Source organism: Paralichthys olivaceus, chromosome 7 (assembly GCF_024713975.1).
Source record: "Paralichthys olivaceus isolate ysfri-2021 chromosome 7, ASM2471397v2, whole genome shotgun sequence".
NCBI lineage: Eukaryota > Metazoa > Chordata > Actinopteri > Pleuronectiformes > Paralichthyidae > Paralichthys > Paralichthys olivaceus.
The window spans coordinates 15953406-15973583 of NC_091099.1; the positions used below are offsets into that span (position 1 = coordinate 15953406).

The following is a 20178-nucleotide window of genomic DNA, read 5'->3' on the forward strand; positions in this document are numbered from 1 at the left end:
AATGTCAGTAAAATCATGCACTTGGAAATTCATTCAATGCTACTATTTCCCTGCTGGTTTTATTTTTCATATACTGTCACACCTGTATGATCATGAAACAGGTTTTGAATTTCATTGTGTGTTTTATAAAAGAAACTCTGCAGAAACGCTGATGTAACTTGTTTATACATGTAAACATCCTGGTGAACAGGGTTTCCCCTCTTGTATCACAGTGACATTCTTCTCCATCACAGCAGATCTTTCAAACATCTTGTAAATAAGGTGGCTCTGAAGTACAAATCACGTCAAATCAAAAACATAACGAATGAGAAACCACAACATCAAATCACATAAAATGATCTTACCTTAGGTTATATGTTTGTCTGTGTTATGTGAAAACTATACTTCATAGATTATCATGAAACTTGGTGGAAGGATGTGGTGTCAGTCAGGGAAGCATTCATTACATTTTTGTGTGGATCTGGATCAGAGGGCAGATCCAGGAGTTTTCTTCACTTTTCTTAACATTGTGTGATACGGTGTTTCTCAACATTTCGATTTCTCAGCTAATCAATGATGGATCTTGATGAAAACAATCAGGAATATTTAGGTGATCCAAATAATAATAAACAAATCAAGATCTATAGTTTCACAAGAGGTATATTAGACCTTGGCAGAAGAATGTGCTGAGAGGTTGCTATTGTATTTTGTGAAACGTTGTTGTGTTTTCCTAGTTGTAGTTGTGATATGATCAGAAACAAGGTAGTGTTCAAATTAAATGAATAAATAAAGAACTATGTCACATGATCACTTGAACACATAAAAGCAGTAATATGATAATAATAAGTACCCATGAATATGAACACCATATATGAATATATTAAATACACCATACATTAATGTCAACGGTGAGTTACAGTGGTATATTTAATAGTAGCTAACAGGCAGCCAATCAGATCAGTCCATTTGAGGCCTCTTCTTTTTCAGCACTGTGGACAGCATCACCGAGGGGGCGGAGTTTGTTGAAATTCTTCTGCTCTGATTGGTCGGTTTTCACCGGCAACAAATCGCTTGTTATGTTTCTCGGAGCCCCGCCCCTATGCTCCCACCCTGGCGGGGAGATGTGTGCGTGAAAGAAAAGGACGTCACGTGACCGCCTCTTACTCTTGACCCTCCGTCATCATCTGAGGATAAAGACTTGATTCGTCTCATCGAGCGCCACGTTCCTCTCGTTTGAATCCGTAGGATGCTTTTTAAACGAACAGGGGAAGAGGCGACATTGTGGCACTGATCGGGCGGTAAGACGTTTTTACCATTTCTCATTCATTACACTGCATCGAGGGAGAAAAGAGAGAGAGAGAGAAGGCGGGGGGGGGGGGGGGGGGGGCAGGGAAATCAGAGTGTTAAAAAAAAAAGATTATCTGGCTTCAGTAAAACATCCAAGTCTGTGTTTGCGACGATCTTTGTCCGGATGCTGATGGAGAAGAGGAGGAGGCGGCGGCGGCACCGTGTCGCACAGGCTGAAGGACGCTCCTCCATCGTCTGTGAGATCACGATGCACTAACGCAGCATCTCTGCCGTCCTCCCGGAGAAACACACATTCCGGACAATGCTCGGATCACTGTGCATTACATCTACCGATATCAGCGCGTTTGGTTGTGGCAGAGGTTGCTCTGTTTTTTGTGGGGGAATGATGCCCTTCAGAGCTGCTGCCACATCCTCCATCACAAGCACTGACAAGCGGTTTGCAAACACAATCAAAATGACTTGTAGAGGAGTTGATTATAATCATTCGGAGGTGATAGGGGATAAACTAACATCTCAAATGTATTGTCCTGTCTGTAATCTCTATAGGCCCGCATCACGCCTATTTTACCCACATAGGTGATGAATAGGAATCACGACAAGGCCACAGTGAGCGCACACAGACCCACACAGCTGTAATATATGGTGGAGAAACCCACCTTCATCATGTCGACACAATCAATGATGCTCCATGATGTGTGGATGCCCTCAAAGGATTGGGCACCACCTCTGATCAAATCATAAGGGGATTCAATGTCGTGTACTGTAGTGAAGACAGTGTGCATGGTGCTCCACATGGAGGAGGCCTATAGGACTGTGGCCTGTTGGCTAACAAGGAAATAAATGTGCACTTAATAAAAAAGCTCTGTTGTTTGCAGTCTGGTTTTCAAGGCAGCTGGTGTTGAAGATTGCGAGTCTGTTTGCAAGTGGAGGAAAATACTGAGCGGTCATCATGGCAGGTAAGATTCCCTTCCTGTTCAGCTGCTGCATGCATGTGATGTAGGTGTTTGGACAGTGCAGAATCAACCTGTGTATAAGGCTCAGTTGTAATCCCCCCATTCAGCTATCATGACTACATGTGAATTCAGTGTGTGTGGGCGGGGGTGCTAAACTGTGCCTTTGTATCGTAGAAAACAACTTCCCCCCCCTGCCTCGATTCATCCCCCTCAAGCCATGCTTCTACCAAGACTTCAATGAGATCCCAGACCAGCGTCGCACCATGTGCAAGAGGCTCTACTACCTGTGGATCTGTAAGTGTGCCTGCAGTTAGCGCTTGTGTGCCAGCTACTGGCTCACAGGTTTGATTTGTGTGGTTACATGAGCTGTTAACCTGTGCACGGCTTCTCATCTCTCATGTCACTTTGTTTTACCCTAAATATTATGAGAGTCATACAGTCCAGTAAAGCTGTGGGACCAGACTGACTGGTCTCACCACAGGGCACACTCAACTATGTTTTCCATTCTCTGTAGCATTTTTTTGCGGAGCTTGAAATATTGTGTTTACACTCGTGTGACACATTTGCTATTTGCTGAGGGGTTGTTTTAAAGCAAAATGCTACATTTTATTTTGGTCTGTTCTTTCAAAATGAGATAGTATTTATAATATACTGGATAATGTTTATTATTACATAGATCAATTGACTAATCATGCATCAATCAATATGTAAATAATCAATAGTTGGAGCCCTAGTTATAACAGTAGATAATAGTAATATTTCGAGTTGTGATCTTCTCATGAGCATCATGGTATCTTTTTTATCACCACTTAGGTTCTGCCATTTGAAACCAAGAACGTAAGTCTGGTATAAAAGTAGAATAGTTTATACATTTGGTACTGGTTGAGTAGAAATTGTGGGCTGTGTGTGCTAAATGAACTGTAGCTTTGAGTATTAGCTGAAATTCCTAGTGATTCAGCTTCTGAATTGTGATTTATATAAACTCGTGGGTATATATACCATGAGGTTTTATCCTTAGTCATGTTTTGTTCGTCTTTGCTTCGCCTCTGTGTTGCTGACAGTGAACAGTGCCACACTGGCTGTTAATCTGATTGGCTGCCTGGCGTGGATGTGCGGAGGTGGTGGAGCGACCAACTTTGGCATGGCCTTCCTGTGGCTCATCCTCTTCACCCCCTGCTCCTACGTGTGCTGGTTCAGGCCCATCTACAAGGCCTTTAAGTAAGCTGAATCCACTCTGACCACACAAACGTCTGCTTCTGCTGAATCACATCACTCAGGACGTTTGTTCTTCTCTCTGTGCAGGACAGACAGCTCCTTCAACTTTATGGCTTTCTTCTTCGTCTTCATGGCCCAGGTGGTGATTAGTATTATTCAGACTGTTGGCATTCCAGGTTGGGGAGTGTGGTAAGAACTTTCAGTGGCTTGTTCAATCAAACACACATAATTAATTACATTTGTTTTAAATTAAAAACTATATAACGTGTACCTTCGGCTACTAGTGCTCTCTCAATCAAAACGATAACAAAAAACCTAGTTTGACAACATTGTGAAGCAGCGTGGGATCATGGGAGTTGTTGTCTTCACCACGGCTGTCCAGTAGTGTTTCCTTCCTTTCTTTGCTCTTTTACTAACAATATCACCATACCAACCTAAAAGGTGATTCTCTGTCAGTGTGTAAAAAATGAGTTTTAAAAAAAAAAGTTTTATTACATGCTGTCAAACAATTCTCCAAACATGTGGCTCCCACTAAAGCCTAGTTTATGCTTCTGCGTCACGTCGACGGCGTAGCTACGGCGTAGACGCAGACCCATACGCCGTAGCCTGACGTGCGCCTCCCAAAAATCCTAACTACGCGGACGTCGACGGGGACCGTAAGCGCTGTGATTGGTCCGCTCAGAACGTAAGTTCCGGCAGTTGCTTTTCCGGTCTTTCTTCCTCGTCGTAAAAACCAGCTCCGCAAACGTTTTCTTTGTAGCTTGCGCTTCAACATTTGCAATATAAGCATTTGTTCTTCAATATTGATGAGCTCCAACAACAAAAACAGCTGCTCCACCTCGGTCGCCATTGTTTACTGTTGTTTACTTTACGGAAGAAAAAGCGAGGATTCGGCTATAACCACACAAACACACCGCTACACCCCCTAGCGGCATGGCGGTGAATTGCAGAGCAACGCGTTCCCTCGACGCAGAACTTCGAATGCTCAACGACCTACGGCGTAGGTACGGCGTAGACGTGACGCAGAAGCATAAACTAGGCTTAATGCATCACATGTTCATGTTTTGTTATAAGTTTGTGACGGTGATGTTAACTCTCTTATTGTCCCCCCCCAGTGGCTGGCTGGCTACCATCACCTTTTTCAGCACCAATATTGGGTCAGCTGTGGTGATGCTGATCCCCACCATTATGTTCACTGCAGTGGCTGTGCTCTCCTTCATCGCCCTCTCAAAGGTGACTTATTCTGTACACGTCTACCTTTTCTCAGGAAAACAAATGTGAAAGGATTGAAAGGATTTACTAACCTCTCAGAAAAAGAAATACACATTGGGTTGTTTTCATTTGGTTCAAAGATTCACGTTTCCCTAGGCAGCTGTCAACCCCATAATAGTACAACCGATTTCATTATGTGAACGCCCATCACATGATAAATCTTCTCATCTCGACCAACTATCCAACAGGACATGAATGCAGCAGAAGTATTCGCACATACGCAAATAACTTAAAATTCAACACATAAATCTATTTGAATTAAGTAGATTCAACTAAATCAAATAAATTGGAAGAAGGAAAAACAGCAGTCTAACATGCTAACTGGCTACCTTGCTTGCCCCGGAGGTTACGGCAGCTCATCATACAGCACATGCAATTTAAAAATCGACTTTTTCGTTAAAGCAGCTATGAGTAAATAACTACACATTCAAAAACAAACCAATAATATATACTGCTGCTGATGTCTGAGCGGAAGTACAATTTCCCCTCAACTTTTAGACTCTAGACTCTTGTTTATTTTAAACACAGTAATGATAGCAAAATACTTTGTCAATGACAACTCTCACGCGCTGTCTTTGATAGGTTCATAACTTCTACCGCGGTAGTGGGGGCAGTCTGGGTAAGGCCCAAGAGGAGTGGACCAGCGGGGCCTGGAAGAACCCCCATGTGCAACAGGCGGCTCAGCAGGCGGCCATGGGCGCCGCGCAGGGCGCCATGCAGCAGGACCAGTACTCAGCCGCTCCCACCTACAACTACGACGACCCAATGTAGGACAGAGGCGGGGGCCAGGCTGACGAGTGGGAGAGATATAAAAAGGGATCAATTAACACAAATCAGAATTAGGTGCCCTTCATTATGATACTGTACAAGCTGAATTCAAAAAGAACAATGTACAGGAAAGTCATGTTTCTGGTGGAATTGTACTTTATTGAATTTTGATTTCAACCTTTTTATATTCTGTTCACATTTAAATCCACCGGTTATTAAAAAGCTTCTTCTTTTAAATCTCTTATGCTGCTCAATTTTAGCTAGTCAGTGTGTGTGTTGCTTTTTAATGGAGACACATAATATAGCTAATGCTAATCCCCTGAGCTTCATCAGTTTATTCAGGTCGGTTCGTCTATGGTCAACACAGGGTGACTTCTCTGCCTCCGCCTGTGTCACTCTCTTAATATTTCATTAGCATATTTACGTTACAGAATGCTAAAACAATTTTGCCCCTCATTTAACTATAGATAGTTAGCAGCTACTTAGCGTAGGTTAGCGTAAAGACTATCCAAATGTTACAAAAAATATACAACTCAACTCAATTAATGTGTTTAATAGTGATCAATTATTGATTGACTAGTGAGCTTTACATTTGGACAAAGCCAGACTGGTTGATTCCAGTCTCTGTCCTGTGCTAACAGGTTAGTAGTTTTATTTATCACGAGTGGAATTGATCTTCTTCAAATTTATGTGTAATTAAATCTTTAGGCTTTTATTTAGATGTCTAATCTCTATGTAAACCCCATTCTTTTGGTAGAAGAAGAAAAAGTTAAATTTGACCAAAATCTTAAACAAAATTTTAACAAATACCCCGACTGTATTTTCAGCTTTTTAATCCAGTAGAGGCAGTTTACAGTTCATGTTTTAACAACCTGTTTTTTAAAAATTTATTTTCTGACAACGTTTACGTTAAATTCAAAAGATTTTCACATTCTCAGGAAATTTGTGATAGCTGGTTTTAAATTCTACACCTGTAAAGCCCTTAAAGTGTCAACGTCTCGGGCTGTTGTCTCCCTTCTTCACCACTATTTAACCATTCTGTGTTTTGGTGTGTTCGGTTTTGTCGTTACCTCCCGGTTATGTGTTGAGCAGGTTGATTTGAGTTAAATGAATTATCATTATGATTACAACGATCAAGTGAAGCACATGCAGTATTTAGGATTGCAGTTCTTTGGATAAAACATTCCAAAGTCATCGTTGTACAGGTTAAAAGTGACAGAAAACCAAAATGCTTGCAGTTCTGAACAATACAGTTAATATTAATAATCCTTGTTGTCGGTGGTCATAGCATTGTATGAAGTGATGGATGTTTCCTCCCTTGGCAAATTCTTCCACTAAACCCCTACATGTAAATGCTTCAATGGCTACTTGTTTCTGAAGCTCTGGACTTCAGGCCTTAGTGTGTCATTTCGTGGCTGTCGGTGTTATTCCATGAGTAGGTGTGATAATTACATTTATTTAAAAAGAAAATATAGAATATAAAATTCAAGCCAATAACTTCAAGTGAAAGTGAGAGGGAGGATATTTGTGCGTGGCCCTCGTGATGCCCAACGTGTTCGGAGACAGCGTCATGAAAAAGCTTCTTTTTTTTCTGCCTCGTGTCACTTTGACTCTTCAAGACTCAGTAGATGGTTATTAAAGTAAAACAGTATTAGACTTGAAACAAATGTGAAGTATCTGAATGCTCGTGATTTCAAAACCTGTGAGTTGTCTCGTCTGATCGTGATGATGTGGTATTCAATAGGCTGTTTGTTGTTTTCCTTTTTTAGGCGTTTTATTTTGTACCAACCCCGTTTTTCTTTTTTTTGAAGATGTGTGTGAGTGTGACGGACATGTTCATTGTGTCTTTCCATGTCTGTAGATAACAATTTTTTTCATTAAAAATTTTTTTTTGTAAAAATCTAAGTAAAGTTTGCACTGCGTTTCCTGTTGACATCAGTGCAAACCTAATTCACAGTGAATCACAGTGTAGCAATACTAACAGGAATATATTATAAACAGTAGAATTATTAGGATTGAGTGGGGTTCTGTTGTGCAGGCCTCAAATATGGAGACAAATACTAACAACCATAACATAAAAGTGTTATGAATTGAAAAATGAAACAGGGGCCTGTTTTTTTCCAAGATGGACACCACTAGTATATTTTACAATTGCATTACATTCTCACCAGCAGATGCACACAGTCGTTACAACCCTGTAAAATGTACCACACATGCTCATCTGTTAGCAAATGCACAACGTTTAGCTCTAAAAATTGTAGAGTGTAAAGTTATGCACAAAGACGAACAAAGAAATTCTCTGTGGCAGTTAATGTGGCAGTATGTCCAGTTAATAATCGCGGTGGGTGTTTGGATCAGTCTGCCACGTGTGTGTACAGCACAGTCAAAGTGTTTATGGAAATTGCAGCTGTAGTTGTTGTGTAGCGGGAACTTCAGTGTGTCGGACTCATCTCATGTTGCTATATCAAAGCTTATGGAAGCCATCTCCCATTTAACTTCCCCACGTCCCCACATGTGCTGTATGTTGTTTGATATGTATTATTACCATGTACTATATCATGAGTAGATATACATATATATAATTACTTGAAATGAGGTAAATATTTGCTGTGGATAAACAAATAGGAACTTGCTCTAATTAGGTGAATGAGGAGGCTGTGTCTCCATGAGTGAAGTCAATGAGGAATACATTTTTGTGTATTACTTTTGTATTATTTGGTCTTACCCTGATAGATATTAAAGAGTTCTTGTTGCATTTGTTTTTATTCTTGAACAAGTTTGCAGATATAGGTCCTCTACACACACACACAGTCAGTATGTATGTATCCTACATGGCTGTAGATGTAGAGGATCCATGTTTTCAGATAATCTAAGGGATCAAATTCTCCATAATCAATTGAATAACAAAAAAACCCATCATTGAATAGCAATTGACATAAAGCTTTTCACATTTCAAATCATTTTCTAATTTTCATACGCCCTTCAAATAAATTTGAAATGTATGTCCTTTGCTAAAACTGGTTTAATAACATCATTTATTACTTTATAGAAAAAAAACATCTGATGGACAAACTGCAAGCAAAAGAATTCAGCATATATGGAGAATAAAGCTTCCAATAGATTTTTCCACTTAACTAGACCAAATGACAGCTATTTCCAAGGATTATATAATTATGACAAACTACATAAAAATAAGGTATTCATTTTAAAGCTAGGCTCTAAAACCTGACTGATATTGAGAACATGTGCGGTCAGATAGGAAACAGTAGCTGTAGGTGTTAACTGTGTTACATTTCTCACTTCAAATATAAATGCTGTTATACAAAATCAAAATAGTATGACACTTGTATCGACAGTGACGTATATGCACCATATTTATATGCACTTTTCTAGTCTTGACCTCTAGAAGCACTTTTCTCATTCGCCCATTCACACAATGCAGTGATGTGCAGCACTTTCTTTACCACACAGATCACACGTCAGGGGCAACTTAGGGTTCAGTATCAAACCACCAACCCTCCGGTCAGTGGACGACCCACTCCACCTCCTGAGCCACAGCCGCAGTCAATTTATACATCTAAGCAAAACTACTGAAAGGTGTTCATCTTGTGGTTCAAATAACACATTGAAAAGACGACAAAAAGGCAATAATCTTAAAATTCTTTATTCATAAACTTGATGCAAGTTTACAAATTACTGTACAAGGTCAAAATTTCTTCAAATGGAAAATGAAAAAGAAAACCAAAGCGAGCCAACGTGCCAGACTGTCCTCTGTTTCTGTTGGTGCCAGAAAATGAAAATGAGTTGACATTTGAGATAAATGAATGCTTTCAACGCACTGTCCAGTTAGAGAAGCGTGCAAGTCTCTTCACCACAGCATGACTATCAAACTCGAATCACCTCTCAGTGTACCCTCTGATCAGAGATTTGGCATTTTTGAGGGAAGGAATCACAGGTAGATAAAGAGTTTTTAGCAGGGGGAACTTTTCTGTCTCGCTAAGCAACGCGGGCCCTTAGCACTGAGGAGACATGTTGTTCCTCACCGCTCAGATACAGTATCAGACATGTAACAACAGGATATGAAGTAGTGTGCTGGGGGGAGAAAAATTTAAAAACATTTTGCTCAGAATGTGCTTGGTGTTAAAACTGACCTCTCCAGGCACATTGCTGCCATTTGTGCAAAACAATTTGTCAGGATCACCCACTGGAATCTAATCTGTTTCAGAACTTGGGAGGGAAAAAAAGCAAAATACAACCAGTGGGTGGCGATGAGCCGTCAAGTGGGCTGGTGACCGTGTATCTGCTGCAGTCCTGTAATGCGTCTAAAAAAGTCCTTCCACTCTTGAATTCAAAGAAACATGGCACGTATTATTGCAAAACGGATTATACTTCCTGTTTCTCACATCGTACGAGTTTGAGAGTAAATCTCAACATCGGTGGAACAGAGCGTTAATCGATCCAAGAAAATAACCTGAAACTCGACATGTGCATGTATAGAGTCCCCTCCTAAGGATTGTTTGTTACCTGAGTTGCCATTCAAACGTGCTTTTGCAGACAGTGTCAACAAATAAACTGCAAAAGAACAAACAGATTGATACAGTGTGTGCCCTGTAGTATAGGGAGTAGCAGTACTGGTGCATACTACAGTATATTGCGAGGTCAAAGTTAAAAGTTTCGGGTCAGTTGTTATCACACTACAAGAGATGCTTTTTATGTTTCACACCCAAAGAGACACCAAAACACATCTGTGGGATATTGTGATGGCAAAGGAAGCCCTGCAGACATTGGAAGTTTAGCTGCTGGGTGAGAAAACAAGAGGCAGCAGAGAGGGGATGAATCCAGAAGCAAATGTCATGCAACATCGTGGCAGTTTCAAAATTTAAACTGGGAAGGGGATGAAATATTACAATCAATTAACACCAGGAAATTAACTGGATTAACGGCAGAAAATCTCACATCTAAACAGCCTTCATTTATTCCCTCTGTAAAGCCCATCGCAGCACGGCACCAAATATCTTTGAGACGAGGCCGCTGAGCATCATGCTGTCAACTCTGCACACACAGGGCCTTCATTTCATTTTCAGCATCAAACCAGCCTTCAACGTCTACAGCCAAAATGAAGAAAAAGGCCAAGCTGAGCTGTTGCAGGGCCGCTGTGTTGACAGAAATAAGGCAAAAAGAGCTAATCAGCTTCAACATAAGGTCTGTTCGAATCTGATGCCACAATGCTCGTCTTACCATCGTTAAAAGATATATAGAGATTCTGAAATATTTCAAATCCACTGGCCAGGTCTTCACATTCGCCACAGGTGGATTTGATCTTGCCTGCGGCATTTTGGATCTGCTCGGCCCAGTATACTTCACACATTTTTAAAAAGTAAGAGCTAAAAGATGCCGAGTGGTAGGTCGTCTCAATTTAAAGATAAGCTCCTAAAATATTGAAAATTGGCTCATAATTGTCTAGGATGCTCAAATAATAATAATAATAAAAAAAAACATTTGCCAAATAATATTTCTAAAAACAATATCTGCATTTATGTACCACTTATTATCCAAAAAGGAGAAGGAGAGAAAGACAAAAAAAACAGGTGCGGTGAGGTGCCACTTAAAGAGCTTCTGTCTCAATCTTCTTTTAAAATTCCCATTTAACTGACTGTGAAGCCCAGTTTGTCAAAGCAGCGAAAGAAAAAAAAAGCATTTCCCCACATTTAAAGGGAGAAAAGTTTTTTTTAAAGACAAATGAGCATATTGAGAAAACAGGACTAGTAACACGCTCACATCCTCCTCCTCACTGAAACACTGAGGGGAAGAAGCAAAGTGACACCAGAGTCAAGTCTTTTTTTTTTTTTTTTTCCCGGAGCGGGGCAGAGGAGTACTTGTCAGATGAGCCAGCGAGATGGTTTCCGCGAGAAAGAGGATATATTCCCAGTTAAGTCAGACGGGGGAAATATTCCAAAGAAAACAAGATACTTTGACCCAAAGACATGTTTCCTGTGCATAGTGGTGGTAGCTCCTTATCCATCCTCTTTAGGTGGTGTGTACCAGCCTGGAAGAACAGACAGAAAAACCCTGTTTGCCCACAGATCTATACCACAGGGAGTCTATTCAGCCACTCAGAAATATAAGATAAAATTAAAATAAATATCCAACACTTACCATTCTTTTCGTGGATTTGCACAAGGGATTTGTATGACTGTTGTGCTCTGGCAAGATTGTACTGGTTCTGAAAAACAAACAACGCTCTGTAAATTTCCTGCAAGAAATTGCCATAACAAACAATGGTTCCAGTCTTGTTGCTGTCATTGCCCATCTCTCACTCCCCTGTCTCTTTCTACTGTTCCTAATTTTTACTCCTCAAAAAGCATCTATGTCAGTAACTAGTTGTTAGAGAATATCCCCACTATTCACATTTATCGTGGTCAAACAACATGTTGTGCAGCCTTATTTTACACATACTTACCTTATTGGCTCCAAACTGCACCCTGGCTTTTCCTTTCACCAGAGTTGCATTTATCTGCATAATAACAGATTCTATGGAATAGGCACTGCTCCAGCCCTGGAAAACACAAAACCACACAAAGCAGCCATGAATCAACGTCCACGAAAAATCACATCATAAAATGTAAGATGCCATAATATCAAACTCATGATCAAACACCTGTTTCGTGAGAAGCTCCATGCACAAGGCTCCTCCTCCTAGAACATAACTGAAATAAAAAATATACCCAAGTTTTAGGGATGAATATTAACCATTTCAAAACAGATATTTACATTAAGCAAAGAAAAGTGATTTTATGTTAATTTTTTGTGCTTCAAGTCGATTATTATGTGTCATTATTTGCCTTGTGGGAGAAAAACATTTGTATTTGTATTTAATGCACTTAATGTACTGCAGATGTAGCAGCTAATGAGCAGTAATTCTGATGTAAATTTGTTAATGCCTATTTTTAATTATCAATGCATGAAATAAATCGCAGAGTAAATCACATTAGGTCTTAGGGAACAAAATGAAAGGGCCCTGAGAGGCTGAGGTCGGGTCTGGTTTACTTTGACTCAATATCAATTGAGATTCAGGATACATCAACATTTTCTCATTGATGTAGAAGGTATTAACTTATTTCAAAAGTGCAGAACTCGTAATTTAAATAATCACAGCAAGCGAACGCAGCAGCAGTCAACAGAAGAATGTGGCGACCTGGACGACAGGAGATCATGACACACTCACCCTCCGGACAGCACAGGGGAAATAACCCGTACAAAAGGTGGATCAAAGGGAAAATTATCCTATTGAATGAAGAAAGAAAGAAATTTCAGTGTTGAGAAAATCTTTACTCCAAAAACAAAATGAGAAAAATCATCACAAGACTCACTTTATAAGAGAAATTGAGGAGAATGTAGTCCACTCCTTCTTTTTCTTTTAAGACCTGCAAGTCACTATGCAATGGACTATCTGGGTCTACCCTGTAATGAAGAATGGCAAAGTCAAATATAACACAACACACAATATATGGCAAGATGAAAATTATTAAAAAGCTGAAACTTACGTCCTTAACTTGACATGCCATTCATAAAGGCTGTCATTGACTAGTTCAACTGAATAAATACCTGCCAAGTGAACGACACAAACACACAAGTTAACTTCACTCTGATGATGAGAACTTGAAACAATAAACATGTATGTCTGAGTAGTCACCTGTCTTGTAACTCTGTGATCTGTAGATCTCCCTGAGTTCCTTCATTAGGCGGTCTGAGGCCTGCACTGAGCCAGAGACTGCACCCTGCAACACAGATCACATCAAGCCTCATCACACAGGTGATTACTGAAAGTAGTTTCACTCATACAGAATTACACATTTGAACAGGTTCAAACAACTCTCCCTAAGCACATGGAAAAACTTCATGAAGCTTAGGTGTACGTCATACACACATACTTAATTTCTGTTCACAGAAACCAAGTGATGATCTTACATTATTTTTCCAGGGATATTGCTGTATTATATACAGATTTATCAATTGCTTATATCAGTTCTGTTCACATTAAGCTGGGTTATTTTCAAAAACTATACTGTGGTGTGTTGGTGTCTGCAAACTCCACATGAACAGAGGAGTTTATGATTCCAACTGTCGTCTTCTCCAAAAGCATTGAGGCTGTGTTGGAAGATGATGGACTGTGCTGCTGTGAAAGATGAGAACCAATCCTTTTTTTTTCTGGGAAGCCTATCTTCATTTTTTTCTTGCTGGTGTCCTCTGCAGCAGAAGCAGCAGCGACACTGTGTTATATGAACAGTGAGTCTGTGATTTGTCACAATGCTACTGTTGATCCGAACATGTGCAAACTGAATGACTTTGTCAGAAGGAATAATTTATGTGGAGTAGCTGCAGCTTTATCCTGTAGTAAGAGCTCAGTTACAATTTCCAGGTTGGAAAAACTCCAACACTAACAAATCTCTTATTGAGTCTTTTTATCTCTCCCTGCTCTTTTTACTAGTGAAGAGCAAAGAATAAAACATTTGATTCACAAGGATGGAATCTGATCGACATTTCACATCTGATCATGTTATCTCAATTTCAAGATGTAAACATTATTTTGGCTGTTACTAAAAAGATAAGTGTTTTGGCCTTCTCATCAAACAAAGGGTGATTACAGAGATAAACTAATGTGTCATGTTTTTGTGCTGAGTAATATGGAGACTGCTGCCAAGGGTTAACATTCAAAGATTATGTCAAGGATACAGCAAATCCTGCACTTCTCTACTCTATTCAGCTGTTTCAGAGATGACAAGGGGCTGTATGTCAGAATGCAAACGTCTACAAGATGTACAGTGTGCAAGTGGGTGTGTTAATGTTGTTTCTCACAAGCGACATGTGCGAAACTGAAAGAACACGAACAAGGATGAAAAAGAAGAAACATACGTGTGAAAACGTAAGACAAAGATTTCCTAGAAAGACAATGACATTTGAGAGCTTTTAATGCCAAGGCCTGATACGGTGTCTCCCCTCGCCTGAACATTCTGGAAATGTTCCTGTTCCTGTGATAGCGTCTGACTCGCACCATCTATGGCTTTGTTCTTCATAAAAGGCAATTCCCAAAAATATCTGACACAATATTACAGACATTTTCTTAAGTTCATATCTGAACATGGCTTTACAGTCATGAAACTCATTATTTTGACAGAAAATTAGAAAAAACATGAAGTGAATGAGAACTTACATTCAAGTGATCCTGTCTATGGTTTTTACGGATTTTCTCCAAGATGGCCAGATTTTCTTTTTCTATCCCATCGTCTTCAGACTTTTTTCCATCCACAGGCTCCTCCTCTTTCATGTCATAATGGTCAAGGTCTTGGTCCAGGTCAATGTCCTGCTGCCACAGTGTATTAATTATGTTTAGGAACAGAATGTTAAATACGTCCTATCACTAATATATAAATGATATAAATCCACTGAAGTGGCAGGGCTACATATAGGCACCTCTCCCATTTCTTCCTCCTCCTCCTCTTCAGATGTTACCTCATCTGACGGCCCATTCTGTAGCGAAGAGAAATAAGAATAAGAAGTGAGCTGTCTTTACAGTTTTGAAAAGTAAAAAAAAAAGCAGAGGATTCCAATCTTGTTTTTAGTTCCTACCTTTCGCTCTTGAGTAATTGGACCAGCAGGTAGAGGCTGGTCCAGCATTTCTACATCTGGATGTTGTGGCAGGTTGTAAAGACGACAAAGATCACAAATGAGCCGCTTCAGCTGTTGAAGGAGCTGCAGATTAAACCAGCAAGACAAAAAGTCAATAATAAAAAAACAACCTGCAAATACACTATTCTTACCAGTTTCCACTTTGGTAGACTTGTTCATTAACAAACCAGTAAAACAGTTCAAGTATAAAATCTACCTTTATTTCAAAAAAACTGTCTCCAAAGATTGAGCATTGTGAGCTTAGACCAAAAAAAGTTTTTTAATGTGGCATGTGCAGAAATATGTCAATACTAAAATAAATCCTGTTGAGCATGGAAGTGGAAATGTTAGAAATCATTTGGAGTTGTGTAGCAGCCCGTGCCACAGGAAACATTGAACAGACAGACGGATTACACTAAACAGCGTCCTGCAGCCAGCCAAAGACCTGCGATGAGGCTGGTTTCCACATCACAATGATCCAAATCAGACCTGAAAATTCATCATGAACCACTTTAAGAAATAGGAAGCTCAATCTGTGTGTAGATCTTGAACATGCTGTACGGGGGCGACCCAATAGCTGGACGGTTAGGGCATGTATCACACTGGCAAAAACATGCGCTGAGCAGCAGGTCCCTGGTTTGACTCTTGGCAAGCCAAACTGTTTACTGCACGGCAGTTTCTGTGTCTATCAAATGAAGTCTCAAAGACATGTTATATGTGCAGATTTAGAGAGATCTGCAAGAGGAGTGGGTGGTTATTCATAAATCAAGAACAGACAGACCATCAGTAGGCTGCCAATGCTGGTGTTAGTATTGATAGGGTGCCAAAACTTTTGCACACGTCACAATTACTTAAGTAAAATGTTCCCCCCTTTTTTTAAGTCATGAAATAAGAGTAGCAGCAAGTTAACATTTGAAGGAATTATTTCCGTCTGTTAACTTTTTCACTTTCAACAAATGTGTAATTTTTCCAGAGATAACTTTAGGGAATCTCTATCTGACTGCATTCATACAAGAGTACCTGATAGCATCAATGTTGGTTATTTGACAGTAACATGTTGTGCAAGCCTCTGTGGCACTGGAACCACATAAGCCAACTTACCAATGTGCTGCCTTTTCTCACATCCTCCAAGCGCTCCAACACTTCAGCCAGACTGGGATCATCAGAGTCAACAAACCATATTGGGGGTGTTGAGGGATAGGATTCCTGCAACAGAGGCAACAATAGGACAGGGACATTTAGCCAGTCATGCTGATGTGTCTGTGTGTTTGTGTGTGTGTGTGTGTGTGTGTGTGTGTGGTGTGTGTGTGTGTGTGTGTGTGTGTGTGTGTTTGTGTGTGTGTAGCTTTATTGTCTACAGATTCATGTATGTTAACACTAAGCAGAGAACAATAGAGTTTTTATTAAACCAAAACATTTCACATAGAAGCCTCATTAACATTAAATGTCAGTGTATTCCAAAGCTACAAAAGATGTAATAATAAAATATCTTCGGGCTGCTGCACACTAGAGGATTTTCAACTCTTGAACGATTTAAAAAAACGTTGGAGACATAATGACAGATTTATTATCTTATAATCTTCTGAACAAACAGACACTGGATGATTTGGCCAGAGCGTCAGAGCAAACACTTGCCATTTGTAGGAAACAATTTTGACAGTGGAGAATCCAGAGACTTGTAATTTTACAGAAACTCACAATATCTTCTTCTTCTGTCTTTTTCTGGCAACTTTTTGGTGCATTACAGCCACCTTCTGAACTGGATTGTGGAAGGAACACTTGCGTGACTGAACGTGACTTCAGAAGAAAAAGAAACATGGAGGAAAACCGGCACTGTGTGTTCTGTTTTGCAGTGAAGAATAAACAAAACAACAAAAATGTTGTCAAGGGCTTTTACATTTTGCACCGCGAGCTGGAGGAGAGTTGAAAATGTATTGTTGTTTTGAGTCACAGTTGTACAAGTACACAACTACTGGTTGGTGATGCTTCCTGGTGGGCTCTCTCGCGCGCTGTTGGGAATTTCTGTCAGAGCCGATTGGAGATCGGGGATTATTCAGGTTATTTTGTAAACCCCTCACACTTGAGAAATATTTGGGAATGCCTCCACAATTGTCGCAAGGGGCAAATTGGCCCGATTATCCTCTAGTGTGCAGCAGCCTTTAGCCCAACCAACAGCCCTCCACTGAACAAAATGATTTGTCTGCTGCCAGCTGCAGAGCCGCAAGAGAATCTTCAGCACTGGCGAACAAGTGGCTGAGTGATGCTCTAAAATCTTCAATTAGACTTTAATGCAGTTGTTAAATCATGTGTGGACTTCAGTTCACAGGACTAAAGACTCAGGAGGCAATTCTGAATTATAAAGCTGAAAGTCCTGTAGTGTAGTGTAAAAAATACAGCTTCACTGTTGTATAGTGAATGAAATACTCAATAGCTGCTTTCTTAAGTCTGGACATTTTACTCAAATTTTCCAGAAATAAGTTAACCAACGATTTGTTAGTGGCAGCCCTACTCCACATCAGGATCTTGCACAAACCATCAAAAAGCTTGATTAAAAGAAACTCACATAAAATATTTTTTGCAAGCACTATGCTTATCTCGCTGTGCTCTTCCTACACCTGGATTTGGTCAATTGTGTTAAGCCAGTTGAGACCTAAAGTAACTACACCTTGCTCAGTTAATCCCACGAGGGACGAGCAGGGGAGAAACTAAAACCATCTCTTACTCAATTTTCATTATCTAGTGGGAGGAATGTGATGTTAAATGGAGCTGTGGTTTTCTCTGAGACTGAGGCTGGACTCAGAGGGGATGCAAGCTGAGTCTCAACATGACACGGTTATTGAAACATGTTAACAAGCCTGTTTGTGTCTCCGCCAGAAGTGAGCATGAGTGTGTGGGTCCCAAAAAGTGAGCATGAGGGTGTTTCCCTAAAAGTGAGCATGGGTGTGTGTCCCAAAAGGTAGTTCTATTGCATTAGTGTGTACTAAAAGTTACCATGGGTGTGTGATCCAAAAGTGAGCTTTTATGTGTGTCCCAAGAGTGTGTGTGTGTGTGTGTGTGTGTGTGTGTGTGTGTGTGTAGAGAGAGGATGTGGTCAGGGTGTGTTGATCAGGTCTGTGCCACCTTCACGTTACAGATACAGGCTCCGTGATAACTTGACATTAGCCTATGTTTTGCACATGATTAATAATGAGTCACTCATCATTTATATAATCTGGATAAACAAGCTGGTGTTGACGTGCATACAAAGGCCCATTATATGTAATGGAAATGAGCCCAGCTCACATTATAGATGATTTAAAAAATAAGACTGATTTAATTACAGTCATTCTAATTCATGTGTGTCGCATTCTACGTGGTTTCGCTTCCAGGACCATGAGCCACTATCGTCGCCAGCTGAAGTTCGCCACATGGATCCGTCTATTTACTGAAAAGCCAGAAAACACAGTGGCACTTAACATTCCATTAAACTGCGTCTGTTGACGGTAAAAATGTGAACGGGACATCCAGCGGTGCGTCCGCGATCTTTGTGAAATAAATGTGTTCAAACCGCAGCTGTAATGCTGTGAAAGTCACCTTGTGTCTCGTGTCCAAGCTAAACTAGGCTGAGATTAAACTAGCTAGCGTGGAGCGGGTAGAAAGTTAGATGTCGTAGTAGCGCAAACTGTAACGCAGTTATTTTGGCTAAGCTAGCGTTACTCTCAGTTAAGAGGCTAGCTAGAGCTACCGCATCGTCGTTACTGGTCGACGTTTTATTGTTTTATTTTCAGAGCGGGTTTGACACCGGAGCTGCGGGGTTTGGTTTTATCCACTGGGCCATTTAAGACTTGACGGTGGAAGGGAAATAAAAGCGAACACTTTATTCGGGCTTGACGTGTAAACACGGAACCTTGCGCGGAACGGTTTGGTTTCAGTGGATAGTCAGTGGCTGTGGGTTTAGCCTGGCTGGCCTGGACTCACCGTGATGTTGCAGTGAATGATCAGCAGCTTCTCCCTCGTTACGTTGAACTGGCAACTCAGCTCGTCGGGTTTCCAGTCTATTATTCTGAATCGCTCGTGGTTTGGGTCAAAGATTGACTCCAGAAACTTCAGTTCGGCCTTTAGCCCCGACACCGACATCTTCTGCTCATCTCAAACCACCAGGCCGCTGGCAGGAGGGGAAGTCGGGGCGGAATGCGACCGCGCAGTTGAGTCGGTGCTCGGATCTCGCATATTAGCGTGAGAACAACAACAAAGGGCTGGATGGGTCTATGGAGCACGATGTCACCGGGTTTTACACCAGGACACTACACAACTTCAACATTTCATTTCAAATTCAAACTAACCTTCTTGTTGGATATTATTATTACATTACATGTTTCACTTGGCTCCAATGTCTTCTTCTAGGAGCCCATAGAGACAAGATTATATTTTTATACTGATGAATATACAGATATAGTTTAATACATGTACAATATATAAAATATGTGCAAACAAAAAATTCTAAAGTTTTTAGAGAAGCTGGGTTTTCATTAACCCTGATCCTCCGACCTACAGGGGCCCCTAAAAATGTCATTATAATTGAAACTTGTACATTGTATATAATATAATATATGAACAATGTGAGCAAACATTTTTGATAAAGTTTAAGAGAAAGCTGGGTTAACAAAATAACCCTGGTCCTCAGACCTACAGGGGCTCCTAAAGACAAGTTTAACATTTTTACTGAAAATATATCGATATATTGTAATTTATGTGCAATATATAAAATAAGAGCAAACACAAAGTGCAAAGAGACAACTGGGTTGCCAATTTACCAAGACCTACAGGGGCCCTAAAGACAAGATTATACTTTTATACTGTAAATATAATTGTACAAGATATTATTAATAAACAAAATACATGAGCGTACATAGCATTTATCAAGTGTAAAGAGAAGACTTGGTTACCAATAGACCCAGGGCCTCGGATCTATTGGGGCCCCCGGGTTGAAAAAGTACAATTTTATACTGTAAATATACAAATATAATTGTGATAAGTG

General features: G+C 40.3%; 2 protein-coding genes across 3 annotated transcripts; one reads left to right on the forward strand and one right to left on the reverse strand.

Moving 5' to 3' along the window:
* Positions 1–1093: 1093 nt before the first annotated feature.
* On the forward strand, positions 1094–8250 carry scamp5a (secretory carrier membrane protein 5a). Its single transcript, XM_020079480.2, has 7 exons — positions 1094–1277; positions 2163–2243; positions 2415–2534; positions 3302–3458; positions 3543–3644; positions 4571–4688; positions 5310–8250. The coding sequence occupies exons 2-7, from the start codon at positions 2237–2239 to the stop codon at positions 5496–5498; spliced, it is 693 nt and encodes a 230-aa protein (XP_019935039.1). The 5' UTR covers positions 1094–1277; positions 2163–2236; the 3' UTR covers positions 5499–8250.
* An 893-nt stretch (positions 8251–9143) lies between these two features.
* Positions 9144–19388, reverse strand: LOC109624488 (ubiquitin-conjugating enzyme E2 Q2-like). Of its 2 annotated transcripts, none has more exons than XM_069528276.1 (13): positions 19119–19388; positions 16263–16367; positions 15123–15245; positions 14967–15023; positions 14707–14856; positions 13189–13273; positions 13040–13100; positions 12866–12956; positions 12721–12779; positions 12154–12202; positions 11956–12051; positions 11652–11718; positions 9144–11541 (listed from the first exon to the last, which is right to left on the reverse strand). In XM_069528276.1, exons 1-13 carry the CDS (start codon positions 19275–19277, stop codon positions 11510–11512), a joined length of 1134 nt encoding a protein of 377 aa, XP_069384377.1. In that variant the 5' UTR covers positions 19278–19388; the 3' UTR covers positions 9144–11509. The 2 variants fall into 2 exon arrangements, with proteins under 2 accessions (XP_069384377.1, XP_019934753.1); XM_020079194.2 differs by having other exon boundaries at positions 14707–14859; positions 19119–19385.
* Between the last annotated feature and the right edge of the window lie 790 nt (positions 19389–20178).